The 16,124-nt window shown below is 30.2% G+C and overlaps 1 protein-coding gene across 1 annotated transcript in view; it reads right to left on the reverse strand.

The window, feature by feature from the left end:
- The window catches only part of LOC145745883 (uncharacterized), a 61,230-nt gene that overhangs the window by 41,558 nt on the left and 3,548 nt on the right, over positions 1-16,124 (reverse strand). The window contains exons 9-37 of the mRNA XM_082564063.1: positions 15,942-16,101; positions 15,673-15,791; positions 15,076-15,249; positions 14,677-14,793; positions 14,285-14,399; positions 13,793-13,952; positions 13,037-13,215; positions 12,754-12,884; positions 11,973-12,130; positions 11,490-11,739; positions 10,734-10,858; positions 10,041-10,119; positions 9,673-9,906; positions 8,844-9,138; positions 8,301-8,462; positions 7,664-7,837; positions 7,400-7,594; positions 7,152-7,264; positions 6,398-6,565; positions 5,362-5,538; positions 5,080-5,166; positions 4,345-4,512; positions 4,032-4,169; positions 2,555-2,688; positions 2,044-2,121; positions 1,810-1,931; positions 1,586-1,702; positions 937-1,109; positions 143-411 (exon numbers count right to left, since the gene is read on the reverse strand). Of these exons, the coding sequence (XP_082420189.1) occupies positions 143-411; positions 937-1,109; positions 1,586-1,702; positions 1,810-1,931; positions 2,044-2,121; positions 2,555-2,688; positions 4,032-4,169; positions 4,345-4,512; positions 5,080-5,166; positions 5,362-5,538; positions 6,398-6,565; positions 7,152-7,264; positions 7,400-7,594; positions 7,664-7,837; positions 8,301-8,462; positions 8,844-9,138; positions 9,673-9,906; positions 10,041-10,119; positions 10,734-10,858; positions 11,490-11,739; positions 11,973-12,130; positions 12,754-12,884; positions 13,037-13,215; positions 13,793-13,952; positions 14,285-14,399; positions 14,677-14,793; positions 15,076-15,249; positions 15,673-15,791; positions 15,942-16,101 (4,571 nt within the window). The remainder of the gene's footprint in view (positions 1-142; positions 412-936; positions 1,110-1,585; positions 1,703-1,809; positions 1,932-2,043; positions 2,122-2,554; positions 2,689-4,031; positions 4,170-4,344; positions 4,513-5,079; positions 5,167-5,361; positions 5,539-6,397; positions 6,566-7,151; positions 7,265-7,399; positions 7,595-7,663; positions 7,838-8,300; positions 8,463-8,843; positions 9,139-9,672; positions 9,907-10,040; positions 10,120-10,733; positions 10,859-11,489; positions 11,740-11,972; positions 12,131-12,753; positions 12,885-13,036; positions 13,216-13,792; positions 13,953-14,284; positions 14,400-14,676; positions 14,794-15,075; positions 15,250-15,672; positions 15,792-15,941; positions 16,102-16,124) is intronic.

Below are 16,124 nucleotides of genomic sequence, written 5' to 3' on the forward strand. Positions count from 1 at the left end.
TTATATTTAATATATAAAAAATATTTTATTTTTTTTTAAATTTATTTGTAAGCTTAAAAAAATATTAAGCTAATTAAAAGATTTAAAATTTTTTTTTTTTTAAAAGTACAAGTAACAAAAATGAAACAAAAAAATGTTTTACCTGCAATTTACTATGATTGCCACTACATGTCAATGGTTCAGTATTAACCAATTCATAACCATCATTACAACCATATTCCACCTCATCGCCATACACATGGATATTGCTTCGTAAAACACCATTCTCAATCAATGGCGGGTTAGGACAAGTTTGTTTGACACAAATCGGACGATTAAAAATTGTTCGGTTAACATTATTATTACTGCTTTCAAATTTCCATGTTTTGTCAAATGAACATTTTGCTGTTTGAGGCCCAGTCAAGTAGAAGCCTAGTTTAATTAAGTGTAATCTTTAGTTGTATTTTAAGCCTATAACATTTTCTGTTATATTTTTAATTAAAGAACTATCTAAACCAAAAAGAGTGTAAGTATCTTGAGCGGCTTAAGTATACCAAATTAATTAATTGTTAACAAAGTTATTTTTTTGTTCTAGATTTAATTTTAGATAAAAAAAATTACGTTATTTGTATATATATATCTTTTATCCTAGATGTGGGAAAGTCGAATGCACGACTTAAACATAGAGTAACATCAGTTACTCCGACCTAGTCTCGAGTTTCGTTTGACAGTTTGAGATGTTATAGATTATAATTGCCCAGTAATTATGCTGCTGATTAAGTGCTGGCTCGCGCTACAGCACTAGATCATTGGGAATTAAACCCACGACCTCATGTTTGGTGTAGCAAGTGTTCTTACCACTACACCACGCTGCCGGTCATTTAGAACACAAAAAAATACAAACACTTTTTTGACATTTACACAAATAATTTAAAAGAAATTTAATTTTAAACTAACCTGCGTTACAGTCGTAAAAAACTACTGATTTAAACAAATAAGAGCTTTCTGTGTATTCACCAGATCTCAACTTAGGAGGCTTTCCACAACTGATAGGAGAACATACGGGAATTTCCCCATTCCAAGAACCAGTGTAAAGACATTCAAGAGTTGTCTGGCCTTCAGATTGATAACTAAAATTTCATTAAAAAATTTTTTTGAAATTTATTAAACAATTAAAAAAACAACTTAAGGGTTAGTTTAAAACATCTGGCAACGTGGTGTAGTAGGCAGAATACTTGCTACACCACCATTAGGTCGTGTGTTCAATCCCCACTGATCTCATGTTGTAGCCTCCTTGAGCAAGGTGCTATAAACGGTATGAACTCCTGCTGAGCCAGCACTTAATCAGCAGCATAATTTACGGGCAATTATAATCTATAATATCCCAAACTGCCACAGGCCTCTCGAGACTGGGTCGAAGTAACTGATGTTACTCAATGTTTAAGTAGGAGATTAAACTTTCCCACATCAAGGATAAAGATATATACAAAAAAAAACAAAGTTGGCTTAGTATAATTAAAAAAGTTTTTAATTTAAAAATAATTTGAAAGTTTATAATACATGATTTTGAGTTAACTGTGCAAAGCAACATTGAATTTTAGCTTACCCTTCATCACAATGATAAGTTACAGCAGACATAAAAGTTGTAGAATTTCCAGTTTTAAATCCATTTACAATGTTAGGTAATCTCCCACAATCTACTATTTTGCATCGTGGACTGGGGCTAAAAAGCGTATTGGTTTATCTAGTTTTAGTGTGACATATCTTATAAACAAATACTAATTAAAAAATAGTTATTAATAATTGTTTAATATTATATGTATATTCTACTTTGACCAAGTTCCATTTTCATTGCAAGTACTAGTTGTTGGTCCACTAGGTGGATACCCTCTTTCGCAAGCAAACTTTACTTTATCCCCAAATTGAAAATATGGAGGTCTTTCCATTTCAATCTAAATAGAATTGGTGCAATTTAATTTTTGATTTAAAACCAAAAAAAAGTAGTTGCACAAATGATTTTTAAAACATAAATTATATTTATTGGGCAATGATGTAAAAACTTACCGCTCCATGCTCTGGTATTACAGGATCAAAACATCTTACTTTTTTACAAACTGGTTTTTCACTCCAATTTCCATGATGCTAAAATTTAAAAAAATTTTAAACAAACATATATCATTATTTTGTTATTTAAAACCTTCTGTTCTGCTTTATAAGATCCAAGCAATATTTTTAAATCATTATTTTGTTTTATACTTCTGCAAATTAGCAACCAAATTAAAAAATGAGTAGTTAAGCTCTATGATCAGGTTAATCTTAGTTTAATTCAAGCCGCACAAAGTCTTAAAACAGGTAAAAAATACATACCAAAATTTGTAAAAAATTACTTCGCATTTTTTGCAAAAAAAAAAAAAAAAATTAGTAAAAAATTACTTTGCATTTTTTACAAAGTCATCATTTATATTTTTAGATTAAAAAAACTATGAGATATAAAAAGTTTTTGAAGAGTTTTTGAAGAAGAAATATAAAGAGTTTTTGAAGATCGTCAAATACAGTCAATATAAAAATATCTTACTTGACAAACAACAAAAGTTAAATCTTTGTTAAAAGGTTCATAACCAGCATGACATTTATATGGAACTCGGGTTGTGTAAGTTGAATTCTTTCCGTTCCACAATAAATGTGAATTTTCAACCACTGGTGGTGTACCTGAAATCAAAAATAATTTTAATAAGCTTTAAAATTTGTTGTGGTTTTTTTTTTTTTTTTGTATATATCTTTATCCTTGATGTGGGAAAGTCAATGCGCGACTTAAACATAGAGTAACATAAGTTACTCCGACCCTGTCTCGAGTTGCCTGTGGTAGTTTGAGATATTATAGAGACTATAATTGCCCAGTTATTATGCTGCTGATTAAGTGCTGGCTCAGCAGGAGTTTATACCGTTTATAGCGCCTTACTCAAGGGCGCTACAGAATGAGATCAGCGGGGATTGAACCCACGACCTCATGTGTGGTGTAGCAAGTGTTCTTACCACTACACCACGCTGCCGGCTTTATTTTGATAATGTAGTGTGGCAAACTAGACATTGCTTTAGGTCTAAGGCAAGAAGGTGCAAGCCACAATATTGCTATTTAATGTGTTTAGCATTTACAGAAAGCTTAAACACAACTCCCTTATCTGCTCTTTTCCAATATAAAAAACAATCACTCTAATGTATAAAAAAAATGTAATAAAAATATCGATACAGGGTTTTAAATTACAGAACATTTTAATAAACTAATTGATTGCAAGCCCTCGAAACAAGCTGTTTCTAATTTTTATAACATGGTCAGGAAACGAAATAATGGGATTTTTAAAATTAGCGAATCGCTTTTTACAAATATATTAGAAATAGCGAATCAACCAAAAAAGGTTCAGGCAATATTAAAACTTTTGTGTGTATTTGTGTATTTTTTCGATCCATTTTAAACCGGTTTCGAACAATTTAATTACATCACATAATCTTGCGTAAATGTAGGTTACTATAGGGCATTTAATAACAATAACTTTCCATGTTTTGGGAATGCGTAAATTTCGTAATTTTTTAAATACATAACACAGCTTTAAAGTAATCGAAAATGTCTCGTTTTTTGTGCGAAATGTTTTTAACGATTGTTTAACAGTATGTTACATTTAAAAAATGCCCTGCAACGCGTCAAGTGTTACAAAAAAACGAAGATTATGACTTGAACCTAATAATTGCTCAAAAAATGCAACCTCATTTTTAGCGAATCGTTTTTTAAACGTTAATTCGTACCCTGATGGTTAAACTTACAACTAATATTTGCCTGTGATAATTTATCTGCGCACCACAAAAGGCGAGTTATTTAATTTTGAACAAAACTGAAGCTTAATTGAGAACATATAAATACATATCGTCACTAAGTTTCAATTAAAAAAATGTTGCCTATTTAAATTAGATTGTATTATCCAAGGGTTTTAACTACTACAGACAGCATGCTGCCATTAAAACAAATAATTGTTACAAGTTATAAAAAGTAAATAATATACCGCAGTCTTTGGGAAAGCAATCAGGTGGGAAATTTGACCAAATGGCATCTTCTAAACATGTGGTGTTGTTGGGTCCAATTAGGTCAAAACCTTTTTCACAAACAAAGTGGACGACTGATTTAAATAAATTATCTCCGCCTGCAAAACAAGAACAGGATAATGAAAAAAGTTAAAATGTTACAACAATGCCCAAATATTCATATAAACTAAACTTTATTAAAAACTTTAAAAAAATATGTTTTTACTGTGAGTATATCATACACAATACATTTTTCTGTAAATATATTATACTATTTAAACAGTGATAACCAACCTAATATAAATCCATTATCAATAACACCAACAGGTCCACAGTCCACAGGTAAACAAGATGGTGGCACTCCATCCCATATTCCATTCGACAAACAAGTAAAACCACTAAACCCATCCAAGTAATAACCGGGAAGACATGAGTAGTTAGCTTTTGATTTGTAAGTGGTGGCTAAAACAAACAAAAAATTAATTTAATGTGTTAAAATGACTATATTTGTTTTGACTTCGCAAAAACTAAAGATTTATAATATAGATATTTTTTTGTATAAATCTTTATCCTCAAAGTGGAAAAGTCGAATGCGCAACCTTAACATAGAGTAACATCAATTACTCCAACCCAGTCTCAAGTTGCTTGTGGCAGTTTGGGATATTAACAAAAATATAATTGCCCAATAACTATGCTGCTGATGAAGTGCTGGCTCTGCTGGAGTTCATACTGTTTTTAGCGCCTTACTCAAAACATTACAGCATGAGAGTTGTGGGGATTAAACCCACAGCCTCATGTGGTGTAGCAAGTGTTTCTTACCACTACACCATGCTGCCAGTAAATATATGTCTGAAGATGTTACTGTCACTTAAATTGGCAAATTCAAGCTTGGATTATTAGAAGTAACAATGGCCTGGATTTCAGCTTTAGTCTCGTTTTTTTACACAGATAAAAATATAATGGCTAAACAAATATTAATTTTTAGACGTTAAAATTTCTACTAGAAAAAATTTAGTAGAAACTGCTTACAAGTGATATTAAGAATGGCATTTTGAACCTGAGGTAAAAGTCCACAGTCAACTGGATAACAATCAGGAACTACATTACTCCACAAACCTTTATTAAAATTATAAAAACAACTAAAATTTTGTGTAAAAAATTTAACTATAGCTTTTTTAATATTAAAATTAAAAATTCTTCGAAAATTCTTTACATGAAAACAAAACAAGTATGAAAAATTATAAAATAACAGCAGATTAAAACAGAAAATGATAATTTATACAATTTTATGATCACAAACAACTAGCATACCATCGGGCTCACAATACACTCTATCCGCTCCCAACAAATAATAACCAACATTGCAAGTATAATTAACATAACTCGGGAACGTGTATTTATTTCCAACGTGATTTCCCATTTGTGGATTTTCTGGTTTACCGCAGTCAACAGGCAAGCAGGGGGGTATTGACAGCAGAGACCAGTTACCTAAAAAAATGTTTCTTTTAAGTTCACTTAATTCAATATAACATTATTTAAATACTATTTTATTGCATATATTCAACTGGTAACATTGTGCAACTGATGGCATAAGTATAGTGGTAAGAATACTTGGCTTAATTAGGTCCTTAGTTTAACCTCTACTGCTTTAACAACATGGTGTAGTGGTTAAAACACTTTAGCATGATGCCATTGGTTAAATTTCTACTGTTTTTATGTCATAGCATCTTTTAGTAAAGCCTTGTAAACTGAATGAACTTTTGCCAAGCTTAAAACCAAACAACATATTAGTTATCTACCAATATACTTAATAATATTCAACACTGGCAAACGCAAACAAAGAATCAGTCAGAGTAACAATGTTACCCTATTTTTAGGCCATTAAATTAACCTATTTACATCAAAAAAAAATATATACAAAAATATCTAATTCAGAAAACTTAAAAAAAAAATGATAGGCAATCATATTTACAATTATTCCAAACTACTGAACAAAAAGTCGATTTAACAAATGTTAGTCTATGTTTAGGCAATTAAGTCAACTTTTCCACATGAAAAAGTAAATACCAAAATACACATCAAAAAATAAATACCAAAATACACATCAAAAAATAAATACCAAAATACACATCAAAAAATAAATACCAAAATACACATAAAAAAATAAATATCAAAATACACATCAAAAAATAAATACCAAAATACACATCAAAAAATAAATACCAAAATACACATCAAAAAATAAATACCAAAATACACATCAAAAAATAAATACCAAAATACACATCAAAAAATAAATATCAAAATACACATCAAAAATTTGCTTTCAATATATATATATAATTACCATGTTCTGTGCAAGTCACTGTAACAAATACACCAAGAGTAAAATAACCAAGATTGCAAGAATACATGACCTCGTCGCCATAGTAATGACCTTTACCCAACATAGACCCGTTGGGGTCAGGTAAAGGAGGTGAACCACAATCAACCTCATAACAGAAGGGTGTGTCTTCTAAATTTAATATTATTTTGTTTTTAAATATTTTCTTTGAATTTATTTTGTTTATTTTTTTGTTTATAAATGTATCCTTGATGTGGAAAGGTAAAATGTGTAAACTAAACATAGAGTAACAACAGTTACCCTGACCCAGTCTCGAGTTACTTGCGGTAGTTTGGGGTATTATAGATTACAATTGCCTGATAATTGAGCTGGTGATTATGTGCAGGCTCAGCAGAAGTTTGTACTGTTTATAGCGCCTTATTCAAAGACGTAACACTCAGAACCTTATGTAGTGTAGAAAGTGTTCTAACTACTACACATTGCTGCCATGTCAACACCATGCTGTCCTAACATTTTGGATTTGTTGTATAAAACATATTTAAAATTTAAAAAATACATTTTTTAAATGTTTTTTTAAAATTGTTTATATACAGAAATATTCCAGTCCATGCAAGTGCCTAAAAACTAATTAATTTTTAAGTAAAGAGCCTTATAATTATCTCATCAAATTGCGATCATTTGCTTTTTTTGAGATTTGTAAAAATATATACAAAAATTACAGTATCAGTTCAGAGTTAAAAACATTTTTAAAATATACCTGACCAGGTCCCATCACTTAAACACTCGCTTGTTTCGTTAATCGAACCATCAATTTGTTCATAACCTCGTTCACATATAAACATAATCGTTGTTTCATATACAAAAGTTTGCCTTAAAAATAAAAGAAAATTAAAAAAAAAATTTTATTGCCTGAACTTTAATTCAAAATACACTTTTTAAATACAAAAAAGTTTAAAAAAAATTAAATTTTTGCAAATTTATCCTTTATGAATTTGGAAATTTTACCTTTGTATTTCTTGCTCAGACAAATTAACCAACAAATTAAATTCAGGAACATGTATTAGCTTGTAATAAGTGTGCTCATCTAGCAAAGGTACAGGACAATGTATTCTTACACATGTGGGTGGCTCTGGAAACCAATAAGCAAACTCATCACAAACTAACAGGCTAGAGCCTTGAAGAACAAATCCTTCATAACATCTAAAATAATGAATATATATTTTTATACTGAATATTTTAAAAAAAAATTCAAATTAAAAAGATTCTTACGTGTATTTGGTAGTTCCATTATACACAAATGAACCCAATGCTGTAATCCCGTTTATGACATCAGGTGGTTCCCCACAGTTCACAGGTTCACACGAAGGCACAAGAGAGCTCCATTTTTTGTTCCACTGGCAGGTTGTTGTGTCATTACCAATCATATAGTGGCCCACATTGCAACTGTAAGAAAATGAAATACAAAACTTAACATACATTTTAAAAAATTAAAATTTGCAGTTTAAGTTTTTTTTTAAATATATCTTTATCCCCGATGTAGAAAGGTTGTATGTGCTACCTAAACATAGAGTAACATCAGTTACCCCGACCCAGTCTGAAGTTGCTTTTAGCAGTTTGGGATATTAGCTAAATAATTGTCCGATAATTGAGCTGCTGATTAAGTATTGGCTCACAGGAGGGCATTAGAGGATTTAACCCACCACTTCATGTGGTGAAGCAAGTGTTCTTACCATTACACCACGTTGCCGGTTTTTGTAAATAAATTTTTTTAGTTAATTGACTAATTTTAATAATTTTACTAAAGAAAAAAATAAATATCCCTAGTTACATTAAATAAACAAATCTCACTTTTTTAAAAAATTTTTTTATAAATACTTTTTAAATAAAAATTAACGTATTTACTAACCTGAATGTGACATTGGAACCAAACTCCACATTTTCACCCACAGTTACTCCATTTATTAACTGGGGTAAACTGGGGCAATTGATCTTGTTGCAAATAGGAGGGTCATGTTCCCACTCCCAATTAGAACCACACTGTATAGATGTAACATCACTTGTTTCATACCTAACAAAATAAAACATTATATTTTTATAAATAAAGTTCTTTTTTTGGTAACCAGACACTTCGGCTCCTGGACACCTTGGCCAAGACACTTCAACCCGAAGATTTTTTTAAAACAGTGGGGAGTTCGCACTTTAATTACCGCAAAAAAATTTATTTTTTTAATACTGTGCTTAATTTCTTATTTTGCGCGTTTATGTTTTTTTATTTTAAAATAGAAGTACATTTAATAGTTTTACTACATAAAACTTAAAACCAAGTTAGAGTGGCTTCTGTAGCCTTTGTATAATAAATTTCTCTAAATTTATAACAACAAGTACAAGAAATTTAGAGAAAATTTAAAATTAAGCTGTAAAATAAGCGTTTTGATATCTAAAAGTATACCCTTGATCACATATGTAGACCACTGTGTCCCCATAAACATATTGATCACTAGTGTCATCATTCTTTGTAACACCCTTATGATCTTTATTATTGTCAGTAGGTGTTGGACATTTGACAGGCAAACACATCGGATCAGACGACCAACGTACATCTGACACCAACTCGTTCCAAACACAAGTGATTGTACCATTGGTCTGTCGGCCTGAAGTTTGGTTTATGCTGTTTTGGACAAAGTAATGTCCGATATCACATCGGTAAGTAATAGTTGATGCAAACGTATATTGGTCACTTGTACCTAAAAAAAAATTAAAAGTAAATTTGATTAGAAAAAAATACTTAGACTGTAAGGCAATCAGTTTTAGAATAAAAGATCTAAAAAAAGGAGATATAAGTTATAATTTTAATTGTAGATAATTTATATGACCGGCAGCGTGGTGTTGTGGTAAGAACACTTGCTACACCACCATGAGGTCGTGGGTTTAATCCCCAGTGCTCTCATGCTGTTGCACCCTTGAGTAAGGCGCTATAAACGGTATGAACTCCTGTTGAGCTAACACTTAATCAACAGCATAATTACTGTGCAACTGCTAAAGACAACTCGAGACTGTTTCAGAGTAATTAATGTTACTCTATGTTTAGGTCGCGCATTCAACCTCCTCACATCGAGAATAAAGTTAGATATAAACAAAACAAAAAATTGTTTAAAAATAAAAGTGTACTGTTTAGGTGGTTTAAAAAAAAGTTATTTGGTGGAAATTTCTTCTTCTATTTAAAAATTTTCAAATCCCCGTGATTATCAAATTTATTTTCAAAATGTTATTACACTTACTTTCAATTATTCTTCCATGATCCACATCTGGAGGAATGTGACATTTCATCTTGTTACACTCAGGAGCTGACCTTACCCAGCTACCAGCTTGTGAACATGTTTGATAAGCTAATGACGGTGCATTATGTAGATTAGTAGACTTGAGTTGTGACTTTAGATTTTTGTCTGTTGTAGATGAACTGTACTTCAACATTGCTTTGTTTAGCTTTGCCTTTTGCTCATCAGTTAACAAATCTAAATAATAAATTTAAGTATTTAAGTTTTTATGTCTAATTTTGCATGCCTGTTTTTTTAAAGCTAAAAACGTAACAAAATTCTTCATAAATTAAATGCATGCTCTAATAAAAAGTTTTAAATATATGCATTACCCAAATGAAGATTAGCTGTATTCATATTTAATTTTTGCAAGTTAGAAGATCTAGTTAGTGATGGCGCTACTTTCTTGAGCTAGTTTACAAAAAAAAGATTACAATTTAAGGTAAATTTAAAAGTCCAATTTTTGAGCAGGACAATATTAAGGATATTTAAAAAAAAACTAAAAACAGCATCTTTAAAACAACATTTTTATATTATATTTTTACATTATGTAATATAAAACCGACAGCATGGTGTGGTGTTCAAAACACCTTCTACACTACATAAGGTTCTGGGTTTGATTTCTAATGCTTTCATGCTGTAGCGCCCTGAGTAAGTCGCTATAAACGGTATAAACTTCTGCTGAGCCAGCACCTAAACAGCAGTTTAATTATCAGGCAATTATTATCTAAAATATCCCAAACTGCCAAAGGAAACTCGAGACTGGGTTGGAATACAGGTTGTTTCTAAACAATTGGGTTGTGAAGTTGACCTTCCCACATCAAGGATAAAGATATAAACAAAAAAAATCATGATTCTTTCCAAACAATAAGCATAAAATCTCATTATAAATGTTTATATTGTATTGCAACATTTTTATTCGCTAAACTGTTTCAAACTGAACTGTTTATATTTTAAATTGTTTATATTTTACTAGTTCATTTATAATTGTTTAAACCTATTTTAATATTTAATATAATTTTTACCATGTATCCATTATTGCACACTGATATAGCAGCAGATCTGGGGGCAAAATGATTATCGTCGTATAAATTTGAATGCTGAACATCTCTTAACGTTGAAATTGTTGTAAAACCATTTTTGAGTTTACCTAAATTTAATATAAGCTAGTCTCAGTTTTGTTAAAATAGGCCTACTGAATTTTGAAGTTAGCATATTATTTGGTTTTTAGGTAATGAAAAATCATATAAACTTTATTTAAAGCATTATATAAAATGGTTGTTATACTAAAATCCATATACCATTTGTAATAAATTTTATATATTCGCATTCCATCAAGTGTTTATTTATTTTATTTTTATTTTAAATTTATTGTCCTTTATCAATAAATGAATTGTGTATTTAGGCATTATTGTCATAGCCATATTATTTTAAAACAGAAGCATTAAGAATTAAACCAAAAAATTCATTTAGCGGCAGCGTGGTGTAGTGGTAAGAACACTCGCTACACCACACATGAGGCCGTGAGTTTAATTCCCACTGCTTTCATGCTGTAGTGCCCTTGAGTAAGGCGCTATAAACGGTATGAACTCCTTCTAAGGCAACACTTAATCAGCAGCATAATTATCGGGTAATTATAATCTAAAATATCCCAAACTGCCACAGGCAACTCGAGACTGGGTCGGAGTAACTGATGTTAATCTAAGTTTAAGTCGCGCATTCGAATTTCCCACATTGAGGATAAAGATATATACAAAAAAAAATATATATATATATACTACCTGGTTTATTGCACCTAATTGGAACACATATCGGCAAATCATGACTCCATTTACCAGAACGCAAACATGTGATCACATTTTGACCGTGCATTTCAAAATCCTGTTCGCAATTGTAAGTGACTGTACTTAAGAAACTGTGTTCCATGTAAGGATGGTCATAGGTTGAAGATGAGTATTGTACACTAGAGGGCGGGCCACAAGGTATGGGTAGACATTTTGGAAAAAAGGAAAATGTTGCATTAGATGTGCACTGAAAATAAATCGCATAAATTCTGGTTCAAAATTATTTTAAAACCAGGAATTTTAAAAACTTAAATTTTTTTTTTGTTCATAAGACTATACCTTAACAATCTTTACAATAAACTTTACAAGAAAATAAAAATAGCAAATCTAATTTAAAAAATTATAAATGTTATCAAAAATGGACTAAGTGTTTTAAACCGCAGAATTCATTTTTTATATTTATTTAAAAAATTGATTTACTGTCACATCCAAAGAATCATTGGTTTGAAATCCTTCGTCACAACTCATTATCACAACATCACCAAACAACATGGCTTTATCCCCACCACCGACTATACTTGCATGTGTTATATTTGGAAGGATACCGCAATAAACTCGCTCACACACTGGCGTTTCTCCTAAAACAACAATAAAAATACTTTATTAGTAGTACTGCTGAAAGAGCTAGCTAATCCCGCTAAGCACAAAAATAAATTGATTGTTGATTTTAGATAAATCCAACCAAAAAGTGTCAATAATGATAAAATTTATTTTAAATTTATTTAAACCAGAGCTTTTTAAACCATAGAAAACTTTAAACCAGAGTTTATTTCACAAATAATATTTAAATACAAAAAATTAAAAATTTGACTTAGATATGCTATAAACAATTTTTCTATCAACATTTTGTTTAATTTTTTTTTGTATATATTTTTATCCTCAATGTGGAAAAGTCGAATGCGCAACTTAAACATAGAGTAACATCAGTTACTCTGACCCAGTCTAGAGTTGCCTGTGGCAGTTTGGTATATTATACATTATAATTGCCCGATAATTATGCTGCTGTTTAAGTGCTAGCTCAGCAGAAGTTCATACCGTTTATAGCGCCTTACTCAAGGGCACTACAGCATAAGATCAGTGGGGATTAAACCCACGACCTTGTATTTACAAAAAAACGATATAAAAAAGTAATTATAAAATTTCTTAATTTAAACACAATTAAAAAAATTATTAATTTTAAATAAGAGATAAACGAATATACCTGTCCAAGATGCATCACTATTACACATTATTGTGTGATGACTTGAATTTGATAGCTTGAAGCCAGTATCACAAGAGTAATGTAATTTACTCTGGTAGTGTAGACCAGGCTTATGAGGTCCAGATTCCAAGCTAGATATTAAAATCAGTAATATTGAAAATGTTAAGTTAGTTTTTAGGTACAAAAACAAGATAAAATTGTCAAAAAATTATAATTTAAAAAATGCATAACATTTTAAATCTAAAGATAAACTACAAATACAAATTTTTTTAAGAGTTTTTACTCTGTAGAAGCATTAGCAACTAGCGGTGGTGTAGAACACTGCACTGGATCACAAATAGGAGTTGGTTCTGACCATAAACCACTTGCAAGACAAGTTGAATAATTAGCTCCTGTGTTAACAAACCCCTCATTGCACGTAAATAATATTGAATCCATGTAAGTGTACTGTAATTTATCACCCTAAAATAAAAACAAAATTTTAATATTTAGTTATCTAAATATTGGTACATGAGTGCATTAACATTGTGGAGACCGGCATCGTGGTGTAGCCGTAACAACATTTGCTACATTAACATGAGGTTGTGGGGTTATCCCCACTGCTCTCATGCTGCAGTGCCCTTGAGTAAGGCGCTGTAAACAATATGAACTCCTGCTGAGCCAGTACTTAATCAGCAGCATAATAACCAGACAATTATAATCTATAATATCCTAAACTGCCACAGACAACTCGAAACTAGGTCGGAGTAACTGATGTTACTCTATGTTTAGGTTGCGCATTCAACCTTCCCACATCGAAGATAAATGTATATATACAAAAAAAACATTTACAGGATCTTTAAATAGTGAAATTTATTCCTATTGCAGTATTTTTAAAGTTAATTATTCAAGTGAATATGCTTCAATTGCTTTTAAGAGATCAGAAACATATAATAATGTTTGTAGTAATGTTTAAATCAAAATATAGAAGCAAATTTAGAATATGTCAAAATATTTAAAATGCAACAGCCAAATGAAAATAAATAACCAACAAAAATACCTCTGTATCTACACCATCAATTTTTCCATTTTTTAAAGGTGAAAGTGGACAAGGCACTGGATCACAAGAAAAAAAGTCTTCGGTTGTGTTCCAAGTTTGATTGGTTTGACAAACTAGAAGATTATCACCTTTAGGTAGGTAACCATTTCCACATGTGAACCTTGGATATTAAAATAATTTAGGAAATAGTGTAATGTTAGTAGTGAAGCTTGCAGCAAATATATATATAAGTATTTACGCTGACCTTTACCATAAAAAAATGATTGTGGTACACAAGCAAAAATTTTCTGCATTTATGTTAAATAAGAATATTATAATAAAAACTTTATTTTTTGTTAAAAAATTTGTAAAAAAGTTTTAAGATTATTTAAAGACAAGAAGTAACATATTAGATAGGTTCAATTAATGAAAAAGTAAATTTTTTAATACGAATAAACTTATCTTTCCAACGGTACAATATTTTATTAGCAACAGTATTTAAAAAAAAAATACCTGATGCTACTTCCATACACAAAATCTTCTTCACCAATTAATTGATAAATTGCATGACTTATGTCATCGGGCCTTCCACAAGGTTTTGGTAAGCATATAATAGAGACATCATTAACTGTAGTAAAATTTATTAGCTTTAAATATTATTTAAAAATTAGTAATTAAAGATTATTTTTAACTATTAAATAAAAACCTTTTAATGTTTAAATGTGTTTTTTTTAACAAAAACTAATTTTATTTTTTTAGAAGCATTTTTAAATATTAAAGTTGGTTAAAATTAACAATATGTATACATAAAAAAATTTAAAAATAAAATCCTAAAACGTAACTTCAAAACAAAGAAGGAGACAAAAGGTTTAGGATTTAAGATTAAAAAACCTTAAAATATCGACCTGAATCTATATTTCCCCAAACACCACGAGCTAAACATTCCAACTCTGAATTTCCGATTAAATAATATCCACTGTTACAAGTATATGTAACTGTGTCTTTATAACGTTCTCCAGTTGCTAAACAAAAAAAAATAAATAAATAAATAGGCCTAAAATATTGTTTTACCAAGAAGTAATTGTGTGTTTTACAGCACTAAACAAAAAAATATTGCAAATCTTTTGTGCTTTTTTAACTATTTTTTTGCTCTTTAAATTTAATTTTTGCAAAATTAACAATGTTTTAAAACGTTTATTCTTATATGTTAACATATATCAAATACTTCAATAATAATTTATAAAAAGATTAAAAAGACATAACATTTTAAAAAATCTATAAATTAATAATATTTTTTGATTTACAACTAGAAGTTGAATGCTCAACAATTGAAGGTTTTCTGCAAGAAACTGGATCACAAAATGGTTTATTTTCACTCCATAAACCAGTTTCGAGACAAGCTATAACACTATCGCCAACCAAATCGTATCCAGCATTGCAAGAATAAGTGACCGTGTTGCGATAAACAAAACTTTTTCCTGAAAAAGTTTCAAAAAATAAAAGCAAGGTGAAGGTTTGAAAGTTTATGACAACTAGCAAATTAACAAAAACTTTAACTTAGCTTAACCAAAAAAAAGATGTTTTTTAGTAAAAACACTTGGGTTTACTACATAAAGCCCCGAGTTTAAACCCAAATTCTTTCATAGTTTAGCTACTCTAAGTAAGACACTATAAATAGCATAAACTCCTGCTGAGTCAAAGAACAATTTGCATGTAAGTTTTTATGCAATATAGCTGCATTTTAAACAATGACAACCAAAAACTGTGAAAATCAACTCAAGGCTGGCTTGGAATAACAAATGTTATCATATTTATGTCATAAAGTTGACCTTGGAGGATATTTCTGTATTTTAGTTCTCTTTTAAAACTTTTTATTTTAAATATACAGTTAACTAACATACCAGTAAATTTTCCATTATTAATATCCATGGGTCGACCACAAGACATTGGTGTACACTCTGGTGCAATCCCACTCCAGTTTCCGTGTTCACTACACTGCATTGCTGCATCTCCTACCAACCTGTTATTAATTTTCATTATTTATACCGACATATATTGTTATGTTGATTGAACACACTTGTTTATGTATTAATAAATTACATATCAATACTAAATGTTTAACATTTCGGGTGAACAAAAATTACTTTAAATTCATGCTGGAAAATTTTACCTGTAGCCAGCTTCGCACATGTATTTGATTTTGTCCAAATATTGATATTGCCGCACTCTGGTCCTGACAACGATCGAGTTTAAAACATTGGGAGGATCGGCACACTTGATTGGTATGCAGAAAGGAGGTTCCCCAGACCAAGTTCGGTCTTCACGACACACTAAACACGAAAAAATATTTTTT

The sequence above is a fragment of the Corella eumyota genome, chromosome 3 (assembly GCF_963082875.1).
Source record: "Corella eumyota chromosome 3, kaCorEumy4.1, whole genome shotgun sequence".
In the NCBI taxonomy this organism is placed as follows: Eukaryota; Metazoa; Chordata; class Ascidiacea; order Phlebobranchia; family Corellidae; genus Corella; species Corella eumyota.